The 27,622-nt window shown below is 33.1% G+C and overlaps 2 protein-coding genes across 2 annotated transcripts; one reads left to right on the forward strand and one right to left on the reverse strand.

Moving 5' to 3' along the window:
- Positions 1-27,371, forward strand: LOC134273185 (RYamide receptor-like). Its single transcript, XM_062755368.1, has 3 exons — positions 1-789; positions 9,997-10,206; positions 26,967-27,371. Exons 1-3 carry the CDS (start codon positions 49-51, stop codon positions 27,279-27,281), a joined length of 1,266 nt encoding a protein of 421 aa, XP_062611352.1. The 5' UTR covers positions 1-48; the 3' UTR covers positions 27,282-27,371.
- Positions 18,602-19,295, reverse strand: LOC134273067 (uncharacterized). Its single transcript, XM_062755239.1, has one exon. The coding sequence runs from the start codon at positions 19,169-19,171 to the stop codon at positions 18,602-18,604; it is 570 nt and encodes a 189-aa protein (XP_062611223.1). The 5' UTR covers positions 19,172-19,295.
- Positions 27,372-27,622: the final 251 nt, after the last annotated feature.

Consider the following 27,622-nt stretch of genomic DNA (forward strand, 5'->3'; position numbering starts at 1 on the left):
AGCTTATCTGAGAATAAATCAGGATCTCAAAGTAATTCCGGAGTCATAATGCTAAAGTCTTTCATCAATGGAACGATGAACATCTCCGATCCACCGCCATTCTTTAATGACACCATGGAGGAAATGCAAGAACTCCAATTTTCTTTGAAATGGGTGGTGACATTGTCATGTTTATATGCTACCACTACAGTATTTTCTGTGTTTGGAAATGTAATGGTCATTTTAGTTTTCTTTAAGGGTAGACAATCAAAAACAGATTTGCGACCATACCTTGTGAATTTGGCCGTCGCAGATTTAATCATGGCAGTCTTTTGTATGCCGTTTACATTTGGTGATGTTGTCTTTAGGTCATGGATATTTTCTGATCCCATGTGCCCCATTGTCATTTTTATGCAAACTTTATCCGTTTCCGCAAGTGTTTTTATTAATGTTGCAATTGGAATTGACCGATTATTAGTTGTCTTGTATCCATTAAAATGCAAACGATCCAAATCCCGCACTAAACTGGTTCTCATCTTTATTTGGCTCATGTCTCTTATTTTGGCTTGTATGGTAGCACCTGTTGGAAAAGTGGATAATGACGAAGGAAGATATCAATGCCAAGAAGTCTGGCCAAGTCAAAGGCACAACCAAATCTTTACTATTGTGATATTTATTTTGACCTATGCTTTACCTCTGTTGATACTTACGATTTCATACTCAATAGTGGGCATTATACTCTGGAAACGAACGTCCCCTGGAAATAGTCATCATGTAAGGGACTTGATGCAGCTGAGGGCAAAGGTCAAGGTAAGGCACCTATTGTGACAAATGAATGTCTTATTCTGCACTTTTTTCCACATGCAAATGAAAATAGAAATTGCAAATAATATAGGTAATCTTAAGATTTATTTATTCAATGATGCTAATCTTATCAAGTTTTGAAAGGCTCTTATATGTTAAGTTAGCGCATCAAATAAAAATAAGTTTCAATTTAGAATTGCTTTGCTTTTATTGGTAAATACAAACGTTCAGCAATATGCTTTCAGAGTTTTTGAGTATGAGTATTGATATTATATGCTAGACGTAAGCACTATTTGTCCAGATAATTATTATTTTCATCAAATATGTATGTGTAATATAAAACCCTTGTCTGTGTAGAGAAAGGAAACCTGACTCTGCACGAAGTGAACGTGGTTTTTGTCTTGTGAAACTTTCCTAACATAGCATTTTTTTTACAACATATGAAAGGTAAATGTTCTTTACATCAGAATTGCCCATGATGCTGATAATTAAATTTGTCTGTAGAACTTCCAATAAACGATATTTATCACCAGACCACATGTACATATTATTTGTTATGATGTTATTGTAAAATGTTATTGTAAAAGGACCTTGATCTACATATATATACACTTGTTCGAGCATTGCCTTAACCCCCACCTTCCATTCTTTTTCAAATTGGAACATAGTTTTTGTTTGCCTCTTTTCAAAAATATATGTTTAGAACTGCTGTATTTCATATCAGACGCTCTCAATGTTGTCAATCGAAATCCTAAATAATGGATTTGGTTTTCAAGTTTTAAAGCAATCCTCCAAAATTTCAAAACACAGACTTAAAGACCATCCTTGTTACTACCCACTCCGATAGTTTTCATTTCATGATTTTTTTTATCTGGTTAGAGTAATCTTGCATAGAAATAAATTCATTGTAGTAGGCCATCTTGAATCCCTCGAACATTTCATTATGAAGATTACGAACAGTAAGCATGTTCAAAAGTCCATTAAAGCAATGCAAATCAAGAGCAGAGCAAACACGGTACTTTTCCATTTAAATCTTCTTTTCTTTTTATCTATACGTACTCGTATTTGTCTTTAAACATTGAATTTAATGACATACCTCACGTTGCAAATGAAATAAATCAACTCAATGTTTATCTATCTAACAATGCAATTAGTCCAATGCCTTGAAACATTTTTCCACGAGCATATCGCAATGCATCCCACTCGACTCAATAATATCTTCGTGTGATAATGTGCTTAAAACACACGCGTCTTTATAAAATAGAGAACTTATTAATTTTAAAAAAAAGTCATTGTTAATCTTCTTCAAATTAAAAGACCTCTTTGAATGTTTTGATGTTTTGATTTGGTGTTTTTGATTTGTCTTCCTTTTTGGTTTTGTATTCTCATTCATTCAACCACCACAGTAAAAAATCTACTAAGAATAATCCCAGAAATACTTTTTAATATAGTCAGTATTGATTGATGCATGGATAGAGATTACGAGGCGAGAAGGGGTTAATCCCCGAAAATTTAGGGATTTTACATGGATTTCCGAAAGACTTTATAACTCTCATCATTGTTCTTTGCCAATCAATACCAGTACCTTCAGCTGTAAGATTCAATTTAAAAAGAACATTTTCTGAAGTTACAATTATTGCAATAAAATCTTCAGTCCCTAACATTTATCTCAATTTCAAATTAAATATTGCACTTTTATGCCAGAACACTTTCTAAGGTGTTTCCTGTCTTCATAATACTGGGTTTTAACGAAAGGTTCCCTTCTCGATTTGCTTCTAATCCATGGACATGATTCTCTGAACATTTTTTTAACGTTAAAAATGGAACAGAAATTCTATTGTTCCAACTATAGTAAAACAAATCAACATTTTTAGTGTATGCTTGGGTGAAAAATATATATCCCTCGGTTTACACGTTTATATCTAAATTATCATAATATAAAATTTTAATAATTGTGCATCATAAAGGTGCAGTTGTTTCAAAGAGATGTACGTAGGTAGCAGTTAAAACATCTGATTGATTAATTCTTAATTTCTTGACAGAGCAGAAACAGGATATTGAAAACGTTCGGTGACATGCAAAGAGGTTACTTCAGGATTTGTTCGTTTTGCAGCACACCTTTGATTAAGATGAATGTCAAGTAGAATTTTACCGAGCTGAACCAATATCTCAAATGTTGATAGAATCCAATCCATGGTAAAAATAGCACACCTTAAACATGGAGAAGATTAAAAGAAATCTTATTAGCGCCCAAAGACTGACGTAAGCAAATAATATTTAATAATTAAAAAAATTGAAATTGTTCTGTAGATATTTGATGTATGAAGAATACAAATGGACAAGACACAAAAATGAATGACTTTAATTTTGCAATGTCATTGTGTACGTTAATATAGCTAAAGGAAATGAACAGTTTGATCCGATTTTTTTTATCTCAGGAAATTAACATTACCACCATTCCAGTGTAAAAGTTCTGACCTTCCGGAAATTACACATTCTTGTTTGCATCTCTACCATAGGCAGGCTAAAAAAATTATTAATGTAGTTCACAATAAATTGATACAATCACTGTTGATGAGCATATGCTTACACAACCGGAAAGGATCAATGCTATTTTCGCAGAAATCAAATTTTTAGTTTTTTTTTTCATACAGTGGAGGAAAAAGCGAATGCAGGTGCTGCTAGACAAATAACTGACTCCATGCACAAATTAGCATAAATGATACTCTTTTTTAAATTTCTGCTTTATCATTTCTTTTAGCACATTAACAAATGCGTTCAATATGCGTTCAATGTCAAAAAAAAAAATAAATAAATAAATAAAAATAAAACGATGGATTAACAACGGAGGCATATTGAAGGATATAGAGATAACGAATAGTATTTAATATCAAAGTCCATAAAACAATACAAAGTAGGAGCAGAGAAAACACGGACCTCTAAAACATCAGAGGTGGGATCAGGTGCCATGGAGGAGTGAACATCCCCTGCCGACCGGTCACACCCGCCGTATGCTCATTGTCATGATCGGGAAATAACGGAAAAATTCGTCGTCAATTCAGTTTATAAATAATGGACTTACAATTAGTATGAAAAACATCAGTCAGCATGTGACTTAATGATAAATTGTATTTGCTGAAAAGGTCATTGTATCGACCAAAGAACTTGCGAAATGATGACTTTAACAGAGACTGCTAATATTCTTGTTTCATCAACTTGTTTATCAATAATTTACCTCGTTTTAGAAATTGTTCATACGTAGAGCATGCTCTTGCGTATCGGATCAACTGAGATATATAAACACCGTATGCTGGTGATGACGGTATATTCCTTAAAGTTATCACGTTTATCATAGAACTTGGTTGTTAGATTACCATTAACGTCTTTTTCAAGTAAAGAAGTGAAAGTGATATGTGTACGTACGTACGAGATTAAATTTTACATTTCTCGAGCTAACGAATATCAAGTCTACAAAGTACAACGAATTGTATTGATAATCTGTTTAGCTTTCAATTAACTCTTTTTGTGCCTCATCTAGCGTCAATTCAGTAAATGATTGTTTGTTTTGCACCGCAGTCTGTTGATTTTGTAATGGAGTCTATTAATTTTACTTTAAGCTGTTTGTATTGTAGTTCAGTATATTTTTTGTTTGATTAATTGTTCGACTGTATTAATTTTTTATACCCTCTTCGTCCTTATTAAACAGTCTCCCTTTAAACTGATTGATTGATTTTATATTGTTTAACATGACGTTGAAGAAAATTTCTCTCATACAGAGACGTGACCGGTAAATGTTTCAAAATTAAACCATGAACAATGTCTGAAACAATGAAAGCTACTTGTATTAGCAAAAAATTTATAAAATAGGAATATCAAAATTTTTGTTTAAAGTTATCATTTCACATGTACAAGTTCTTTGCCAGACACAATGACCATATCAGCAATTACAATCTATCATGAAGTCGAATTCTCACTGACGTTTTTCATGCTAATTTTTAGTTAGGCTTTTATTTACAATATGAGTTGTTAAAGAATTTTCCCGTTTGCCCGGTCATAACAAGGAGCATTACGGAGGAGTGACTGGTCCATAGAGGATGTTTAATGACTCCTCCTTGGCATCTGATCCCATCTCTGATGTTTTTAGAGATCTGTGTTTGCCCTGCTCCCGATTTTTTAAAAGGGCTTCTTGGCGAAATTACTGTTTGTTGTCTCAATCTTTTATGAAAAACAAACTAGACAATAATATTTTAAATATGTTAAAAAATACTGTTCGTTGCAAGCCATTTAAAGCAAATAACAACAACAACAAAAAAGAAAATACCGAAAAAAGTTTTAATTACAATTTTTACAGTTCGGTGTAACAATAGTTGTACATGAAACCTATTTGATCTGATTTCGGAAATGAAACCAGAAAAAATCAATTTGAAAAATAAGAAGAAAATATCTTCCGTGTTTTATAAGTGTCAAATTGCAGTTAATAAAGAAAATATAATTCCTCTGTATCACCGCACTGGCGTCATCTTGAAATGAAATCAATCTAGAAAATAAAACAAAGCAAAAAAGCGACAAAAACAGTGCTCATAAAGGTTAATGTGAAACTTACACACTGACAGGGCTACTCTTCACTATTTGTACTCAATTAGTTTTTTTTCTTCTCAAATTTGCAAAGAAATACGAGGTTGCTAAAAAGGTTGAAATTTGATAGTATGTTTCTCATTCTGATAAAGAAATTGCAAGTACATCAAGTATAGGTAACAAGCATCCATTTCATTTGGTGACAGAAACTTTTCTTTGTATGTATTGGTAGAGACACCAAAATTAATGACAGTATATCACGTGCTTCAATAGAGGAAATTTTATTTTTGAAATTTTAGATTATAGACTCTGAGATTATATTCATAAAGATAAACATGATAGAAAAATTACAGACTAAAACTACATATTTAAATTGAAAAATTCTGAATTTTTGTGCAAGACAATATTGTACAATGACATTTACTAAGAATAAAACGGTTATACCATCTGAATATTGCAATCAAGAAAACAAATTACATACAGTTATAATTATTTTATATAGAGTCACATGTTCTGTTTCGATATCCTTTTTTCAGACCGGGTGTGTTGAGATAGAGGACACATGTTTGTGACATTCAGTATTATTTCTCGTTGACTTTATTTCGTACAGGTCATGGACTAGCATTCAGGCTTAACCTAGAAGGAAATGTTTGCTGTGAATGTCTTTGAAAATCTATCAAAAACGAAATCCCACAAGGCGTTAAAATAATTGGTTTTTTCCATGAAAACACGAAAATTGATGGAAAATAACAGTTTTATTCAGTTACAGAATTTTATTTTATGATTTCCTTTCATACTTTTGCACCAAATAAATCAACGTAGTTTACAATTTCTGCACTCACGAATGTCTATATATGTTTTTCAGAGTTGAATAGTTCATAGTGTTATTAGAACGACTTTCAAAAATTGGATCCAAAGTCTTTTCTAAAGAGATTTGTTCTGCATTACTGACCGTTTTTGGTATTTATTATTTTAAAAATAAGAGATATCACTCATTCCTACTGAATAGGTACTATCACCCTCTCAAATACTAGAAGCTGGTATCACTTATCCGAATGAATGATAATTTCATCATCAATTTGAATAGGAGAGATATCGCCTTTTCGCTTCAATTGTTGATATCATCAATCCGAATTAATAAGCAATATCAACTACTATAGACGTGCTTTTTTTAATTTCCGCATGGGATTAATTTACGCTATGAACGCGGTCATAAAATTTTAGCGAAAATTTGTCACAGCATACTTAACGTATAATATATATTTTCTATGTATATCTATCCGTAATAGGTGCAAACAACGTCAAACATGCAAAGGTGTTCTAAGAATTCACAGATAAATCACTTTATTCTTTAAATTTAATGTTTTTGTAGCCTAAGTATGCTTACATAAAATTTTTACTCCAATGCCCACAATTCACTGCAGTTTTCAGATCCCTTTGTGTTTTATTTTGTAAATGATTGAATTGATCATTACCTGATTTAGTACAATTCTCTATCATCCTTGGACTTTCATTAAGGCGTGGCATTCTCGAAGCTACATAACTAGCCTCTCTAAAATTCTCATTGGTTTAGAAATTAATAACATCAAAAACTTTAAATTGTTGTTGACATGAAACATATGGAGATAACGAGTATTCAAGATCAAAAGTCCATAAAACAATACAAAAAAGAAGCAGAGCAAACACGGACCTCCAAAACATCAGAGGTGGGATCAGGAGTAAGCATCCCATGCCGACCGCCGTGTGCTCCTTGTCATAATCAGGAAATAACGGAAAAAATCGTCGTCAATTCAGTGTATAAATGATGGACTTACAATTAGTATGAAAAACGCCAGTCAGCATTTGACTCAATGATAAATTGTATTTGCTGACAAGGTTATTGTATCGACCATAGAACTTGCGAAATGATTACTTTAAACGAGACAGCTGAAATTCTTGTTCCATCAACTTGTTTGTCAATAATTTACCTCGTTTTAGAAATTGTTCATACGTAGAGCATGCTCGTGTGTATCGAATCAACTGAGATATATAAAGTTCGTATGTAGGTGATGAAGGTATATTGTTGCATAAGTGTTGCATAAGTAAGGGTAGTTGACGATAGAAAAGTTAAAGTCATCACGTTTATCATTGAGCTTGGTTGTTAGATTACCATTATCTTTTTCAAGTAAAATATGAAACAGAAGTGTCAGACTCTGTGGTATCTTTTATCTCAATCTCATTAGGATATATTGTGTTGACATGAGAATGGAAATTATCATATTAGTTAATTGACAATACGTCGTCGGTATATCTAAGTGTCGAATTGAAGGTCACAGCAAGTGTTTTCTTCTTTTCACGCATAAGATTTTGCACAAACTCTGTTTCATACAAATACAAAAATAGGTATGCTAATAACGGGGCGGAATTGGTACCCATTGGAATTCCAATAGATTGTTGGAAGACCTGGTCTCCAAAAACGACATCGATATTGTCAATCAGAAACTCAAGCATCATTTTGATGTCACCTTCAGAGTACTTATGTGTACAATCAGATTTTTTTAAACAAAATAATTTTGCAAATGATCGATGACAAGGTAAGTAAAGATTTACGAGTTCCATTTTTATTGAAAAAGCAGCTGTCAATGATTTAAAAAGGCGGACTTTAATCTATCATGGGTATTGTTTATGTGTAACGTTGAAAAGTCGTGAGTTTTTAAGCTGTTGATTTTAGTGAAACCTTTTGATTTCAAATTGTCCAAAAGTTCCTTTGAATTTTTAATTTTCCACATCTGATTTACACCACTTCTTGAATATATTGTTGCACAATACTCTTGAAGTTTCTCCTTCACTACTGTTAATATCTTAATGAGAAGTAAAGAAAGAGGCTTGGTTGAACATTTATTGGAACCCGCTATGTATCTTTGTAAGGATTCTTATAAAGTTTTGGAATCCAATATCCTTTTGGTTCTTTATATAAAAACTATATATAAACTAGATTTCCTTTGACCATAGACATATTTGGGCTGCCTTTTGTATTGAGTTATAGTCCACACCACAAACATACGCAATCAATGTGAAGTTATATAAATTTTTATTTAAAATCAGTTTTGCACTCTGAACTTATTTCTTCCAGATGTGTGTATAGTAAATGCATGCAAATCTTGGGAGCATTTGTTATTTTATAAATTATCGAAATCGGTGATGTCATCATTTCAAATTAATTAAATGATATCATATAATTACATTTTCTAAAAGGTGAAACCACGTTTTCCAATAGGTGATATCGCCTATTCGAATAAGTTGTAATACCTATTCAGTTAAATATTGTGTCTGATGATTACGATTAATATTATATCTTTAAGAACGAATAGTGGGCTCTTCTTTTTAATGTTGTCGAAATTAATTTTAATTAACATTGCAATTTCACTAAATCTGTTAATACAAACACTCTCAGAGGTAACATTTTAAAAAATAGTTGGATTGATTGATTGTATGTTGTTAACGTCCCTCTCGAGAATTTTTCACTCATATGGAGAGCTACAAATTTTGTCCTATACTCTGCACTCAGGGCCATTGAGCAGTGAGGGATCGTTTCGTGCCACACCTACTGTGACGGTGGACACGGGACCTCGGTTTATATGGTCTCATCCGAAGGACCGGTCTCCACGTCCCACAATGCTTAATATTGGCGTATGAAATGGAATATTTGGTCTTGGTCAGTTAATTAATATATGGTCAAGGTCATTTTATGGATAAAGTGAACTTAGCTCTCCGAATCTGACTGATGAAATTTTTCCGCATTGGGCTCCAATTTCTAGTCATTGTTGATGCTAATCTCAAGCATTGTACATTTATGAGCGATGAATAGTCATTTGGAATTGACCTATTTTCATCTATAAGAAGTCACTTGATTCTTTTGAAAGACTTAAGCGATTTACTAACAAGAAATTATTTTTGTCCTATTGTTATTATGTCGATATTATTTATCGTTTTATTTTCCATATCCCTTATTTCACATTTTTTGTTTTTTAATATTCATTTTTTAAAGGACCCTAGCTTCTTTTTCACAATTATTGAACTATTCGAATACTCTTCTAGTGCATACATTTAAGAAATTTCTTTGGCCTCGACATGCTGAATTTGTAAGTCTAAACTTTAAATTAAATAACAAATGCAAAAAATCAGTTAATATAGAAATGTGATTATTATCAATTCAAGGTTGCGACACAGAAGCATCACTTGGGAACAAGAAACCTAATGTTTGCTAGGAAGAGTACTTGATTGTGTCTCTCGAAAGGGAATTTGGATAGATTTACTGTAAATTGAGGAAATGTAAAACTATCGATAGCTGTGCCTAAATATTGATATCGCCTTGATACACGTGAAACAAGATCAGATTTTAATGATGAGTTCCTTCGAAGCCACCAGCCGTATTATATACGATATGAGGTACACACTCAACTAATTACAATTTTTGGTCCGCTTCTTCTGGGAAAATTTAAATTACAGATGAAGTGACGTTTATAAGAAATGTCAAGACGTAATTTATTTTCTGACCTAGTTAGCTAAACAAATCTGGGTTCCTGGATCAGCGGTGATTAAATGCATTCGGAATACCCTATAACTGATGTCTAATGCTATGGTCCTTTTTCTTGGCAGGTTGTCAAGATGCTGATCGTGGTCGTTGCCATGTTTGGAATCTGCTGGATGCCACTCCATATCTTAAATGTCATCTTAAACTTCCGGACTAAATCATCCAGCAGAGAGGGCGACACGATGGCCGCCATTTACATTTCAGCTCACTGGTTAGCCATGGCCAACAGTTTTGCCAACCCCATCATATACAGCTTTACAAACTCCATATTTCGGGTAATGACCTATCATAATTATTATAAGTTTAATTATCAAAATAGAGTATACAGCAACATGTATTTTACCTTATGTAATAAATAAATAGATATGAAATTGTTCAATAAAAATGAACAAATATTTTAAAACGTTTTTAAAAATATATTTAGCCATAAACAATATGGGTGGCCAGGGAAATATTGAAATTAATCAAACTAAAGGTTTTTTAAAAAATAGAAATTCAAAGCTGCATCCTCTAAATGGAAAGATAGGGAGCTGAATTAGAAGATTGAAATTTAGGAGAAAAATGTCTTAGGAGAAAAAAAAATCATACATCCTTGAAGTGAAAAATAAGGAAATAGGAGACAGAAACTAGGCTGGTGCATACACCAATCTATTCGTTTTACCAATAAACGTTTTGTAATTTTTTGAACCCAAAATCTCTTTGGAAGTAGAACTAAACAAAACGAAATGTAACCTAAAAGTACTATTTCAGTACTTGTGTGCCATAAATTAAAATGTTATCTGTGCCATAAATCTCTCTCAATGGAAAGAGAAAAATGACAAAAAATATATTTGAAATCGGTGCCATGCATATCGATTGCAATAGGTTTCTTCCTTTTTCCTCTCGTATAATTCATACAAATCCTTTTAGTGGAGACATGTTTGAATTATATCCATGTCTGGCATACTTTTTTCCTGACACTTGGTCAATAGAGCGAAGATTAAAAGACGCCCCAAGAGTACGTAGTGTCTGTTTAAATTCTGTAGTTGACGGACGTGAATTTACGATCCGAGTTATGCTTCTTCTTTCATTGCATCTGAACTCTGAGAACTATGCCGATGCCTTGTTAATGTTATCCATAGAAAATAGAATTCAATCAGAGACCTTGACAGGCAATTGATTCTTTGTTTTAATTGATGTTTACTTATTTGTCCTTAAAGTTAAAAGCGAATCATTTGGTTCTGGGTAATTAAGGAAACGATGAGATTGATTTTTATTTAATTGCTACTGTATAGTTAAAAAAATAACGCAATCACCATAAGGATATTGAATCGAGAAATAAATCAATTTGCCTCCTCTACCTTTTATACACAAGTGATAAAATAAATTAAACTTTATTAGAAGCTGGTAAGCAAACATTCCCTTTGAGTTATTTGTAGAGTAAGCTTGGCAGGCTAGAACCTGCGTATGATCTGATATTAAGAGAATCAAATGAAATTAATGCCTCTTATTGGGTGCATCCTGTTTTGTTATGGATACTGCAAGTAACTCACCAGACTTAAGCTTCTCTAGCACATTTACTTCTTAACACCCTTCCCCGCAGTCACGCATTTTAACGCATATACCATTTCCTATTTCTAACGCAAAATCACGCATTTACCGTTTCCCCGCAATCACGCATTTTCACGCACTTTAAAAAGTTCATTTAATCTTCAATTTATAGCCAAATTCCAACCATTTTATACTTGCTTGATCCTCATAAAATAAGAAAAGTTATTTTCTAATTAAAATATTATTTCAGAATATTATTTACGCTTAACTTTAGAGAAATGTGTACCACGCCATAAAGTGCTTGCGGGGAAATGGTAAAGTAATATTTCTATGACGCGAGGATTGCATAGCAATTCTGTAAGTTGTAAAGAGTTAATACATGTATAATAAACATTGATACGCCTGCATCAGATCAAATTGCATTCTTTAGACAATGTTTTATTGACAAATAAAAAACTTTGCTATAACCGAGTTTTCAGAGCAAGCTATTGAGAAGAAAAAAACCCTGTTAACTGATAGCTCATAAACACTGCTACTTCATACTATGTGAACATTTTTGTGGTCTTTGTTCATGCTCCTAGGATGCTAGCTTTAACCAAAATTGACAAAAGTGCAAGCCCTTAGAGAGTCAAACAATAGGAAGCAGAAAAAATGGTTATCTGGTTTAGCATGTCTGTTGTGATAAATCTTATTGGAAAAGTTTTATTTTTAATGACTTTCTCCCATTTTTTTTTCATTTTCAATGAACATGAGAACATTAGTCAATACTTTTAGTCTGACTTGAGTAGAATTTGCCACACAGAAAAAACATACTAAGATCTTTATTTTATTCTTTGCATTCTTATACGTTTTGGTAACTAAAAATATGACAGTTTTAAATTCCTTCAAAACATCCTTCTTATGTTTGGTCTAAATTCAAATCTTTTATACTTGACACATTGAGTAACTATGGAAGAATCGCTGTTCTTCTCATTGGTGTTGCCATAAGTACAGTTGTACTAAATTTCAAGTCCACGTGTTGCTTCTCTATTTCTTGAATATACAATCAAACTAGTAAAGCTATAGTCTAGTGAGAGACTTCTGGTTCAGTTATTTAGTATACGGATGCGTTTTTCAATCACATATAATTGTGAAAAATGACGAAAAAATTAATAATGGTTTTACTAACAATGAGTCAATAACAAAAAACAACGACGCACAATTTCACTGCTCATTAACACTTGTTCCGTTCCTCAACAACATCATGAACATGTCTTGGGTTTCCCGCCAATAAAGTAGGATTGGTGCATTAATCTTTTGTGGGATTTTACGAGAATTGGACTACCATTCCTGTGACACTTAAGATCGTACATCACCTTAATCCCAGGACATTTATCAATAAATACAATTCAATATAGAGATCTCTGCGAGCTACAGTTGATAATGTTCAATAATTAGCTGCATTGGTCCACAACCGTGCGTAATTCGTGGTGTCCGTTTACGAAGTGTAAAAGTTCAATTGTATCGGGATACCACAAGAATAGGGCAGTTCTAATGTATTGATGCACGAATGCTATTTATCCAGATTACACATAAAACGGGTAATGTCTGGCTAGAGAAAATGGAAAATAAATATAAATTTCTTTTTTACCATTGTTTTCTTTGATCCTTATGATAGATAAAATGAAGTCACGTATGAAAGTGACCTAGAGAGGAATGTCTTTCGTGTTTTTCCCGATTTTGAAGCGGATTGGTCCGACGCAATCAAGGCTAAGCAAGTGACTTCCTCGATCATTTGATTAATTGGGCTTTTGTTTTTTGCTGCAGTGGCATCAACCTTCAGGTACTTTCAAACTGGCTTCGTAAGCTCAATATTTCATAATTCAATGAAAGCACGGAGGATGTGCCGAAATACTTAGATGCAAAATTTACCAGTTTCATCTCAGTTAAAGTGTATAATGTTCTTTGTAATTAAAAACAATTTCTTTTAGTTTTAAAACTAACGTCTGCATAATGAAATCTTATAATTAAAATCCTGTTAGCAGTCAAATTTATACCTTTGACTTTTAAAATTAAAAAAACCCATCTCATTTGCGTTTTACTATCACTATCAATATGTACAGTGTCCACGTGTATATACAGGTTTATAAAAGAAGTAACCTTTATGAAAAACTTTAAATAGGACACATAAAAGAGTTTATGGAACTGGGTACATGAAATAAGGATAACGAACAACTTTCATCTCAAAAGTCTGAAACAACAGAATTCGGGAACAGAGCAATTATGTATGTTTAAGACATCAGAGGTGGGATCAGGTGTCATGGAAGAGTAAACATCCCCTATCGACCGGACACACCGCCGTGTGCTCATTGTCACGATCGGGCTTACAAAAAATCCGATCGCTATTCATTGAGTAAATAATGATCTAACAATCAGTATGAAAAACGTTAGTTACGTTCGAATTATGATATAATATTTACTTGCTGGCCTTTATCTCGATCATAAAACTTGAAAAATGATAACGCTAAATGAGACTGTCAATATCCTAATGTTTCATCTACTTGTTTGGGATTTTTTTTTCCTTTAGACATCCCTTTAGACATTGTTTTTATGTGGAGCATGCTCTTGTGTATCGAATTATTGTAACATCACATATTTTCGAGGGGTCAAATTTTCGTGGATTGAGGAATATATTTTGGTTCGTCGGGATTTGATTTCCTGGTTGAAGAATTGTTCAGTAGTAATATATTTGAAAAATTGCATTTCGTGGTGGACATAAATTCGATGGTCTCTTCATACCTTGAAAACCACAAAAATTAAACCCCATGGAAATAAATGCTTTCACAGTAACTGGGAGACATAAACCTAATACGAAGGTGATAAAGGTATTATGCTACACAAGTACATGTAAAGGAAGCTGACTTTAGGAAAAAAATGGATGTCGTCAAATTATCATAAAGATTTGTTGATAAATTATTCTTGACATCTTTTTTTCTAGAAGAACATCCAAACATGAAACAGATGAATCAGACCCTGTAGTATCTTTTATATCTACTGGGATATATCGAGTCGACATTGTAATATGAATAAAAGTATACTATCGTTAATTATGTTCCCCAAACGAAGTTTGGGAACATATTGTTTTTACTTTTTCTGAATTTTTTCTTTGTTCTCCGGTACTTTTTTTGTCCGCGAGTGTTCTCGTAAACTACTCATCCGATCTAGGTGAAACCTTTTTAGGGTCACTAGGTATGTTATGTAGATGTGCGGAACGAAGGTCATTTTGCGTGCACGTGCGTGCAGGTGCGCGCACGTGTAACACGTGAAATGACCGATATAATAGATTTAGCCGTAACTTTTTAAATATTGGATGAAATGCTTTGAAACTCATAATATAAGGATATAATAGTAGTATAGACATGTTGACATGGTCAAAATAGCAAGATCTCACGCGCATGCAGGTGCCCTTCGCTGCGATTGGCTGAAACTTAAAGTCTAAATATCTATTTTGTTTTCTGACTAAATCCTTTGAAATTTTGAACATAGTCTTACATTATGAAGATCTACAGCATGATATATAAGAATAATCATGAACGCACGCACATGCACGTGTGCTGCAATCTGATTGGCTAAAACTTTAAATGTCTACAACTTTCTTGGTTCTCAATAATACAGGGTGAAATTTCAAATATGAATAGATATAATGATTGCCTACATTATATTACTATCAAAAGTAAATACATGGACGTGCATGCACATGCGGCCGCACACAGACAGTATACTTGAGTGTTTGATGTTCATGCAGAATCAAGAACTTCTAAATGTCAAAACATGTAACATACTGAAGCATGCAGATCTTTTTACCCTTGACCTTGAAACGTAGGTCAAGGTCACTGGTAACCTGAATAAAATGTTGATATTAGCTATTTACCAAAATCACCTTGACCTATGAACTTGAAATCGACCTTAACCTTTGTCCTTGACCCAAGGGTAAAAAGAAACATGAAGTACATGTACATGTATCTAGAAACACCTTTCAGAGTTTATTTCGGTAAAAAGGTTAGAAGTTAAAGAGGTGGTGGTTTTTAATGACCTTGACCTTTCATCCAAATATCCCAATGAATCTTAAGTTCTTGGAATAAGATACAAGATTCTACTCCGACGTTAAATAGGTTAAGAATAAAAATACCCCCCCCACACACACACACACACAAACAAATCAAATTAATGGCAACGTAGAGAGTCACTGTTAAACTCAAATAACACCTCGGACCCACATAAAATTTCAGGAAAACTGCAGAAAAGAGCTCGAGGAAAGTGTATCAAAATATTTCATTTGAGTTTCCAAAGTATATAGAAATTTTTAATTTATACAGAAAAAATTACAAATCCTGTCGTGTTTAAAATTAAAGTGCAGATGACCAAACTTGGCATATAAGCCTTTTATAGCCTATTTATTCAGATGTCGTTAATAGCATTCGATTCTACTGATTTGAAATAATATTTTAATACCAAGCATCCTTTGTTTAATTTACCTTTGAAATTTATTTGAATTTTTTTTAGAATTACGCAATCCCCAAAAATAGCGATTTTCGGTATATTAAAAATCAATATACATGTACGCTCCTTCGTAAAATAATCAGATATTTGCATTCATGAAAAAAATATTAATAAGAAGGTGTTAAACAATATAGGTCACATTAGCTGACACGAATGTTTTTTAAACATCTCTTGTAAAACCCAGAGAGTAGCCCCCTATGCATTGGAAAAAATGAATAGTTCCGGTCAAAAAACCTTTATATATTTATTTACAAAGTATATAAAATTTACCAGGCACAGGTATCAGAGTTGTCAAAATGGCCTGAGAGGAAATATTAAAAAAATTCTGAACAGAAAGGAAAATCCCTTTTCCATGTATGGAACTACTATTGAATAAGTTCATTTTGATTGGTTAGGTATTGTTGTGATACCCTTAGTCGACTTTAACCCTGCCTTGTCGTCGGAATAAACCAACTTTGAGCCCGAGGTTAAAATAAGTAGAGAAATAAAATGTGAATTGATATATTAAAAATATGACTTATGCTTGAAAAATGGTAAATTTATATATGTATTTTTTTCTTTGATTCGCGGGATAGAAAGATATGTTAATTGCTTAATCAACATGCCATAATCATCTTGCATATGCATGTACATGTACGTGTGCGTGCATGCAAAACGTTAAACAATATATCGTTGATAGTTCATATCATTATCGGCCGCAGTAGCGACCGATCTATTTGTGGTTGTGTTAGAAAGTGCACATGGGGAAATGAGACGTTATTTTTCATTACTTCAGTAAAATAATTCTTGATTGATAAAAAGTAAAAGTCATGAGTAAAAATTTTTAAAAAAAAATTGCTTAAATATGAGCATTAATTGTTGTTATAATATTTTAATTTCATTATCATTTCTCGTAAGAAAATTGATAATTTATGGTTATATAAAAGAGTGTACAATAGATACTCTCCGGTCTGGGAGTGTGTAAGATACGAAAGGAAAACGCCATGATTTTCCGGAAAATGTTGACATGATGAAAGTGCATGGTGAATATCAACTCAGTTAAAATATTGTTTTGGATATGCTCTAAAGCTGCAAATAATGCAAAGATATTTTCCCTACATTTTGCACCGCGGCTTGCATGCAGCAGAGCCTTCTCTCCATAAGCCATGGGCATTACCACATGACAATGATCCAGGGTGTCAGCACTTGGGCTACATCATCATTTTCAATAAATTCTCATCATTCATCATTGACTTATTTTTTTAATTCGATGAATCAGTTTATGAGTAAATGCGGTAAAATGTCTATTTATTAATTTTTTTTTTTTAAATCACTTTGCTTTGAAGATAGGCTGAAAAAAAAGATTCAACTATTTCTCCTTTGAATATCTTGACGTGCTTTCCTTGCATGTGAAAGAATTTTTTAACTGCTAATTTGTTTGCGGCCGATTTGATGCTTTGCATCTATTTAACTTGTTGTAACTTTTATATTCTTAAATGAAATCTTGGGATACCTAGCATATTTATAAAAGGTCTTAGAGGAATAAGGCACGATAAGGGACATGGGGAGCGTTTGGGGAACATCTGTAACGGTACCCGTTACAATTAGCACTAGTTGATAATACGTTCTTCGATGTCGATTTGAAATCCACAGAAAGTGTTTTCTTCTTTTCTTGTACTAGTATTTGAGTGAATTCTGCATCATAGAAACACAGAAAGAGATTAATAATAACGGATCCCAATGGGTCCCTTGGGAACTTCAGCATAATTCCCATGGGACATCAAATCTTCAAAAATTGCATTATAGATATTGTCAATCAGAAAGTCAAAGTGTCTGCAACTCAATGAACTCTATGAGATATCGAATAATGAGTATCATACCTGTGAGGTAGTACTAGTTAATACCTGGAGCAATACTTTCGCATCATGAAAGAAAATCAAAGATAGAGCAATATAAATGAATAAGAAAATGATCAATTTTTGTGTGTGAAGATTCTCAACATCTTTACTTTGTAAATTTAATAATGAGAACAATACAACAGATCGGTTTCATTGTTTTTCAGCTAAAACTTGTTAATTGATCTGATCACTCTCAAAATCAAAGATTATGCATTTGAACTAATCGTTTATTATAGTGGATAATATCATCCTATATATAATGATCTTTTATCACTCTCATCGATAAAAGAAGATATTCAAAAACAGTATTTTACAATTTTTTTTTTTACATTTTTATCATTTAGATAGAAAACGTAAAAAAAAAATGTAAAATACTGTGATTCTGTTTTTGAAAAAAAATATCCTCAAACTGTATCTTTTCAATAGCTTTTAATGCAACCCCTCCACAAAGCCTGTTTTCTATTTTCATCATACGTAATTACATGTACACATTATACATGCTTTTCACGAACCCGTTTGTGTCATATATTTGCTTGATATTAATAATTAATAAATGATAATAAAAAAACTTAACTTTCACATCAGTAAAATTTGGAACATACGTAACAAAACGATTTTAGTCTGGAGTTCATCTTTTGGGGTCGCCCTATTTGACAGAAAAGCAGAGCCAGTAGTGCAGAAATGGACTTTTATGTGCTCTTAAATGCGGGCAATCATGAACAACTCAGTTCGTATGTACATGTACCTGAAGCACATTTGCAGCTCTGTTCTGCAGCCATGCTGTTGTCCACTGGAATATGGTCTTAATTGTTTGTTTTGCCCTTTTGGGTACTACCGAGAGGTTAGTGTTCTCCCCTATTTTAAATGTGTAGTCATTATTTTCGGTGCAAGGGATTAAATTGTTAGGGAGAAGAGCTGCAAGATCAATATACTGATCTTCCCATATCTTTTGCTTAAGCTTTTGTGGAATCATTGCCGAAATAGGAGTTGACCAAGTAGAAGTATCAATTGCCTCACTTGAGGCATATTCATCATCTGACCCCTCAATATCCTTAAAGGTAATCTCTGAGTCGGACTCACCGTCACTATCAGAAGCACCTCCCCCTTGGGTAGCAGTGGCTTTGTTCCTTTCATCGATTGCTTCCAACACGGCCTCGGTGATTTTCTTCACCAACACATCCTCCTTAGCTTCACTGTCTACCTCCTGTGCTTTTCTCGTCTTTGCTCTTGTGCCTGTAGTACTGTTTGAAACCTCTGTACTCTTTCTCTTGGCACCAGCTTTAGCCCTAGGCATTTTCCTGTAAAATACTTTGTAAGCAAAGCTCTACATGACAAATTAATAGATGGTCAGTCTGAAGTTTACCATTGAAAATGCAATGCTTGCAAAGGATTTAAAACATACTTAAATAGAAGCTTATGAATAAGATGATTTCATTACAATGATTATTGTGTTAATGTACTTATATCAATATTATAATATATATATATATGTGTCCACCTACATTCCATTTTATGTATTGTATCCTTCTCTCAAAATCACCCCTAAATGAGTCATAAATGTATGAAACTATCACAAGACAAAACTTTTAATTATGGACCTGACATCTAAGTCTCCTTGTGACACCGTAAGCAACAAAGCATAATATGCCTAATTCTACAAAGTAGAACTTGTCAAGTAACTCCACCCATACAGGCTATGTCAACTAACATGTCATACAAAACAACCTGACAATACTACCTAAGAGTGCAATCCAAGCCTTGCTAAATTATGTGCATTACCCAATCATGCAGAATACATGTATGCAAAATAAAAATGTCCAACCCTATATAACCTGATCATAAGTTCCCAAAAAAGGGGTAAATCTTAATATTAGTAATTATATAAAAACCTTATAAAATATATAAACTAAAATTTCTAAACATTCATATCAACATGAGCATAATGTGTGCTGACCGTACAGGGAAATTCTTGCTAAGTATGATGGACCGTACATATGTATCAATAAAATATCCAACCATATAGGACAACTCACATAACAACTATATAGAACTAATGAAGTGAAGTTCTGTCTTCAGTCCTACCGGATATATGACATTATGTTCAACCATTACATGCATCCCACCAATTTTAAATGTCTCAAACCAACCACACATATAGCCCAACAAAAACGAGCACCACGGCGCCCAACCACACTGGGATACATATAGTCCAACCATATAGGGCTATAACAACACAAAGGTGCCCAACCATAACCATATATGACATAAATGCCATAGCGCCCAACCATACTGGGATGCATATAGCTCAACCATATAGGGCTATAGTATATATTGCCCAACCATATAGGGCATAACAACATCATGGCGTCCAACCAATAACCATATATGACAGAAACACATGGAGCCCAACCATACTGGGATGCATATAGCTCAACCATATAGGGCTATAGTATATATTGCCCAACCATATAGGGCATAACAAAACCATGGTGCCCAAACATAACCATATATGACAGAAACACCATAGAGCCCAACCATACTGGGATGCATATAGCTCAACCATATAGGGCTATAGTATATATTGCCCAACCATATAGGGCATAACAACACCATGGTGCCCAAACATAACCATATATGACATAAAGCCCATCCATAATGGGATGCATATAGCTCAACCATATAGGGCATAACAACACCAAGGCGTCCAGCCAATAACCATATAGGACAGCACACCATGGAGCCCAACCATACTGGGATGCATATAGCTCAACCATATAGGGCATAACAACACCATGGTGCCCAACCATACATGGAAACATATAGCTTAACCATATAGAGCTACAGCACTGATAGCCCAACCATGACGGGTAACATTTCATATAATATACTTTGGGAATACCTGTTTAAAATAACCCATGAAACTTTCATGAATCGAATCCTATGGTAAACAATGAAAAACATGGTAATCGACTGACGTAACATTTACCAGGTGAACAACCAATGACATAAAACCTAAGAGTTGTAGATAAACCTATGTCATTTAATCGCACTTCCTGACATCCCAAGTTCCCTGATAAAACAATGCACAAGCAACCCCATTTTACCATAACAGTGTAATTTGTATTCAATTTTATAAAACCACTTGTAGGCTTTTAAGTGCTGAAACAACTGAGGCCCTAACACTATTGTAATATTTTGGGTACCCGTATGTTTCATTTAGGTGCACACCATCTTCACAGTATACTATTTCTTTATTTTCCTGTGACCAAAATCCTGAGTGCCTCCAGAATCTGACACCCGAGCCAAAGTCTCTTCCTAACCTATCATTCAAAAGCCTATTAACCACATCTACCCTGGCATTGAACCACTCAACGTCTACTGAAAATCTGCCAGGTTTCCCTGGTGGTTTTCTATGAAGAATTTGATAAACACATACCCTCTGCACTCCACGACCCCGGAGCTTATCGGTGAACGAAACTATTTTTTCAACCAGATCGTAAACTTCAACATCTAAGTTACACAAATCGTTCGAACCTATCTGCAGACACACTACAGCTGGTTTAAATCTATCAACCTCTCTTAAGCCTCTAACTGATATTCTATCGATTGTACAACCCGAATATCCTCTGCAAAAAACTTTCTGTTGTAGATCCAGATTAACATGTAACTGCTCAGAACGATTCATAAACCGCTGTAAACGAACAATGAATGAATGCCCGAGAATCAAGACACTATCCTGCATGATTTATACAATTATGAATACTCACAACACAATGTAAAACTTCTAAAATTTTCAAACCACGTTTTTTGGAGCCAAGCGGAATTATGAATATGGGTTAGGCTAATAGCCGTAAATAGAGGGCGCTTGGAAACTATAACCCGGAAAAACCCCTCAAGACCCAAACATTCATACACATTATTAGTAAATCAAAATACAAAAACCTTTGAGCATTTAGATCCCATAAATTCCTTTATATACATAAATACACTTATTTCATTACGTTGATGTGTTCTTAAATAAGGAAGCCCAAGCGAAGTTCTTTTTACACCTAAATGTTGAAAAAAAAAACAACTTTTTTATACCCCCGCAAACGAAGTTTAGAGGGGTATATTGGAATCAGCATGTCCGTCTGTCTGTCCAGCTGTCCGTCCGTCTGTAGACAAGATTTTGTCCGGACCTTTTCTCAGAAACTATTGGATGGATTTGTCTGAAAATTTGTACACTTATTATTCACCATATGAAGTTGTGCACCTGGTATTTTCATCATGATTGGGTAATTTTCTGCATTTTACAGGTGTTTTTTCTTTTTTATTTTATGGTTTTGTTTGGCTCATAGCTAGAAAACTATTAGACTGACAATCATCAAACTTGGACAGTTTATGCATCTTGGGTAGAAGGTGTGTCTCGACCTATTTTAAGGTCACCGTGACCTTTAATTTAAGTGAAATTTTAAAAAGAAACCTGTCTTTTACTATTGAATTACACAATCCCAAAAATGTAAGAGTGTTTCTGTATCCCTGTTTAAAAAATGTTAAATTAAGAATATAATATTTTTACATTATATACTTTACAGCAATCCATATCAAATGTTATTTTATAAGAGATAATCTACCTCTCCCAAGAGTATAATTATCAAGCACTGGTCAAGGAGAATTTTGATAACAGAAAATTGCATCCCTTGGCATTTATCAGTGGACATGCATCCAGTCAAAGATTAATTAATGAGTTCAGTGTAGGAAAGCTAGCTGTCTTAATCATTTCTGTTAGCTGTTATCTCTGATTAAGGTCCTTTGGGAATTAGACAGAGGAACTGCTGGTCAGTTTAAATAGCATATGTCAATTGATGGCCAGCCTTCTATTTCTAAAATCAATTTGTTATAGATGAAGTTTTTAATACTAGTTAGTTAAATTGATATATTAAAAAAAAATTAAAATATCAAGTAACAAATTTCAGAGCATCATGTCCCACATGAAAGATATATGTATATGTATTTGTTTGTGGGGGAGGAGCATTTGTCAAGCTATAATGCAACAATTTGATGATTATTTGTTATGATTAATGCTTACACCACAGGAAATGTTTAAACAAATATCAAAAGGAATAAAAAAAAATTATGGAAATCCTTTTAAAGGTTGCCATGATTTCCTCACACTCTTTATATTAATTGGATGAACAATATTTGGCTGGAGTATCATGCTGTGTTGGGCACTTTATTATTTTTAAAATGAATTTGATATAAAGTTATAAAGATTAATTTGATTCTGTATAATATTTCTTTTTTCAACAATTATTTTTCAGAGTAGCATGACAAATAATTGCAATTTCTTTTTTTAATGAAATTTAAAAAAAAAACTGTTACAGTGTATTAGTATTGATGTTTTATTTGGTTGCACCTTAGATTCATAAATTGAAAAAAATCAATGAGCATGCAATTATATTTTCACCCGATTTGTTTTAAGACAATAGTGAACACCTCTTAAAGATCCATAAAATATTTGTGAATTGGCACCTACTCTGAAAAAACACAGCGGGGGTATTTGTCCCTATTGGACAGTTCTAGTTTTGCTTAGAGTGACAACAATAAATTCTTCCAAAAAAGTAAAATTTATTACGGTAACTTTTCTTAAATTGAGTAACTTGATAAATTTCAAATAATGGTCAAATTAAATAAGTATTCGACTTTATGAAGATTTTTGTTCCTTGTGTACATAAAATGTATGTACATTACATGTCAACGTTGATGTAATAAAAGTTCCTTCCACAGTAATTGATCCTTAGTAATAATTTCCCCTCGGTGCTATAAGTGATGGCAAAAATCTTTGCTTCCTTGTCTATTGTTTTGCACGACTGTTTTCTATAGAGTTGTAACATAATCTAAATATCCACCTTTGTATTCAGTAAAAGAGGTAAATATGATTAAATCAGGAGTTACAAACCACAATGTGTGAATTTACAGCGATAAACAGTATTAACAATCGATAAAAAAACCTTTTTTTTCTCAAAAATGGTATGCGAAAAATTAAAGGAAATATAGAAAAGTTTTGATTAGCATGTAGAATCTCCGATAACTTGTTATTTACCTATAAAACTTCTATCGATTAAAAACTCACTGTCTTCATTTTTTGGGAAGGGACTAGATACTTTGAAAGATATACCTTATCATCAAATTAAGATATTTAAATATTTCAATCTTTATTCTTTGTTATCTCTTTTGAACATTTTTGAACATTACAAATTCTCCACCTCCCATTCATTTTGCAATCATTTAAGATTAGAAACTTTATGCAAAGTGCGTAGAGCAAAGTTGTTTTCTGAATAATTCGTGATTACATTTGGAAAATGACCTTGTGTTAATTATATTGAAAAATTCTCTTTTTAAATTTTTTTTTTTATAAAGAAAATGATAGAAGTTATATTTCTTTCTTTTAAAACGAAAAGTCAAGTTGTAATGTGATCAGTCCATTCTAAATCTAAAAAGCATTGAGATCATTGCTCTCCAATCTTTTTTTTTTTTTTGGAAAAAAAGCCCTTTTTAATAAGAAAAAAATAAAACGATAAAAGATTCATCTAAGTTAAGGGAAGATATATTTTGACTTTGATGAAAAATGAGTTAAGGGATTTCCACAAACAGTTCATGTAAAGCAATTTATGATAAAGGGGGCGTTTTTAATTTTTTTTACTTAAGGACAATTGGGAAACCATATCATATAATCTATGTATCTGATTTCCCCAAAGCCGTGTTATTTTGTCGTCTCTTCGCATTACACTGAAATAATCTATATACCGTTTGAATTTATATTTGACATTATGAAGAAACCACATGAAAGAGTATCAGGAGTTCTATTTACAAATGCATATAGAACTGTACCCCTTACACCGTATATCCTTATAAGAGTAGGCACAAGATCAGAATCTTGCCTCATTATAGGAATGTTGTAGGCAGAAGGATTATGGGTACATCTTTTATCCGGAATGCAGACATTTTGACTTTGATGGCAAACAAATAATCTGTCAAATTTATATGGAGAAACAAACAATATCCAAACTCAAAAGTCCATTAAACAATATAAATTTTGGAGCAGAGCAAACACGGACCTCTACAACATCAGAGGTGGGATCATGTACCATGAAGGAATGATCATCCCCTGCAGATCGGTAACACCCGTCGTGAGCTCCTTGTCATGATCAGAAAAATCCGTCGGCAATTCAGATTGAAATAATCGCCTAACAATTAGTTTGAAAATCTTACGTCAGCAAATAATTTAATGATAGATTAAATTTGCTGACAAGATCATTGTATCGACCATAGACATTATGAAATGATGACTTTAACCAGAGCTGTTGATATTCTTTTTCATCAACGTGTTTGACAGTTATTTACCTCGTTTTTGAAATTGTTCATACGTTGAGCACGCTCTTGTGTATCGAATCAACATAAACCCAGTATGCAGGTGATGAAGGTATATTACTCTAAGTATAGGGAAGTTTACGATTGAAAAGCTAGTCATCGTGTTTATCATAAAACTTGGTTGTTACCATTAAAGTCTTTTTCTCGTAAAATATCCAAATAAGCTGGGATATATCGTATCGACATAAGAATGAAAATAAACATTGTTAATTGACAATATCTCGTCGATAAATCTAAATGTCGAGTTGAAGGCCACAGCAAGTGTTTCCTTCTCTTTATGTAAAGTGTATAAGATTTTTAAAAATTCTGCTTCATATGAATACAAAAATAGGTCTGCTAATAACAGGGCGAAATTGGTATATGTACCCATTGGAATGCCAATAGATTGTTGGAAGACCAGGAGCCCACTTTACAAAAGAACTTACGACTTAGATAAAAAAAAAAACTTAAATTTTTTGTAAAAAAAGAAATTTTAAAATTGTTGATCCTGAATGAAAATGCTGGTAAAAACATTTTGTAAAATTCTTTTTAAAGAGATCAAAACCATTTTCAAATTAAAGTAAAATAGCTATAAATAAGCAGACTTAATTTTTTCTTAATCGTAAGTTCCTTTGCAAAATGGGTCCCTGGTCTCCATAAATCATATACATGTAAATATTGTATGTGCTAATAAATTAAACGCGATATATAGTGTAGACAAGGAACACTAAGTCTAGTTTTTTCCGTATTTTAAGCTTTTGTTGATATAAAAAAAAAAAAAATAAAATCAAAGAATCAATGATATTAGAGACTGTTTTTATATAAAAAGACACTTCGTTTATAAAAGAGGAATATAACCAGTAAGCTAAAAATCAAATCTTATTTTTGTCCAGGATCTCAACAAAATTAACTACAAAGAAAAAAAATCATACACATTTGAAGTTGTATTTCTTTTGGTACATGTATCTACTTAATTTAGAATGGACGAGTGTTGGTGATTACATCATGTTAGGTACACGAATACTAGATAACACAAGTCATTGCCTACGCCAATAATCTGCATTTTTCCTCCAAGGACGAATTATCAAAGACAGGGATTTTGAAACTATATCAATTCTACAGCTGATCTGTATTCTGTAAATCATTATACTTAGATCAATGGATGGTTTGCTGAAAGATTGTTTTGATTTCTAAATGTATACAGAACAATGACCTTCTATGATTGTAACAAATTGGCTCTATCGTGGAAATTTCCGATTCCCCTTCAGTTAAAGCACCATCTTCCATCTACTGTGGAGATTTATCGCTTTGTGCGTTAGATGAATTTTGATGAGGCATCTCATAGAATTTTCAAACACCCTGACATATGTCGCGAACCCAGGGGACGACGGGTTCTTTACATTTGATAAAACAACATATTAAAATGCTTAAAATATGCACAGCTTTCAGGAGGAATTCCATTATAGTTATTGAGCTTAGGAAAATAATTCAAATGCACCAGAATGCACCAGATAACTAATAACCAAATATTCCTCAGATCATTAATAGAAGCAGTATATTGCAGGCTTTGAACTGAGATAAAACGCATAAAAAAGAGTTCTGAAAATTGCCGTAAATTATATTGCTAATTAAGTTTTTGAATGTCTCGATTTTTTTCAATGAAAATGTGAGTAATGCCCGCCTTTTTTAATTCATTGCAGAACGATCTCGTTGCTCTCCTGTATTCCTGCTTCCCCTGTTGTTGCTGCTGTCTACGGAGTTATCTCCCCTACCGGAACCCAAGGTTCGGCCACGTGACAACACGCTATGCCTGTGTTTCCAAGTCATCTCCATATAATTCCAATCGTTCCTGGGCAGTGTCGTTTAGATCATATCAAAATAGCAGTCTGAGTTCACGGAGGACTCGGTTAAGCAGTTCACTCAGACAGACACGTCTCAGTATTAATTCCAGCAAATCTACCCCAAGTCTTAGAAGCAGTAGGACTCTTTCAAAACGCAATAATAATTTTATGTAATTGCTCTTCATATATTCTGTTATTAAAAAAAGGTCCATGTATATAAAAATAAATTATAAGACATTGTTTAACATGTGTTTAAAAGAATTGAAAGACGGGCGTATATTTTGTAATCAGTTAAATGAGGATATAAATAAAAGTGAGAGTAGAGTTGTAAATTGAGATGGCATTTAAAAGAAAAGTAAGTAGGAGAGGTTCATTATTCCTTGTATGGTACAGTCAATTTTGTCTCCTGCTTTTGCGAAAGCAAAGAGATATTAAATTTCATTCGTCTGTCTAGCTGTCCGTATATCTGTCACAACAACTTAAACCTTAATTGGTCATTACTTTTGAATGAGAAA

Source organism: Saccostrea cucullata, unplaced genomic scaffold (assembly GCF_032062105.1).
Source record: "Saccostrea cucullata isolate Sc308-1 unplaced genomic scaffold, CSIRO_AGI_Scuc_v1 ctg31, whole genome shotgun sequence".
Classification (NCBI taxonomy): Eukaryota; Metazoa; Mollusca; class Bivalvia; order Ostreida; family Ostreidae; genus Saccostrea; species Saccostrea cuccullata.

Coding starts and splice junctions, on each gene's coding strand:
- LOC134273185 (XM_062755368.1), top strand. CDS start 49: ATGCTAAAGTCTTTCATCAATGGAACGATGAACATCTCCGATCCACCG. Junction 790..9,996: donor AGCTGAGGGCAAAGGTCAAG/GTAAGGCACCTA, acceptor TTTTCTTGGCAG/GTTGTCAAGATGCTGATCGT. Junction 10,207..26,966: donor TTACAAACTCCATATTTCGG/GTAATGACCTAT, acceptor AATTCATTGCAG/AACGATCTCGTTGCTCTCCT.
- LOC134273067 (XM_062755239.1), bottom strand. CDS start 19,171: ATGCCTAGGGCTAAAGCTGGTGCCAAGAGAAAGAGTACAGAGGTTTCA.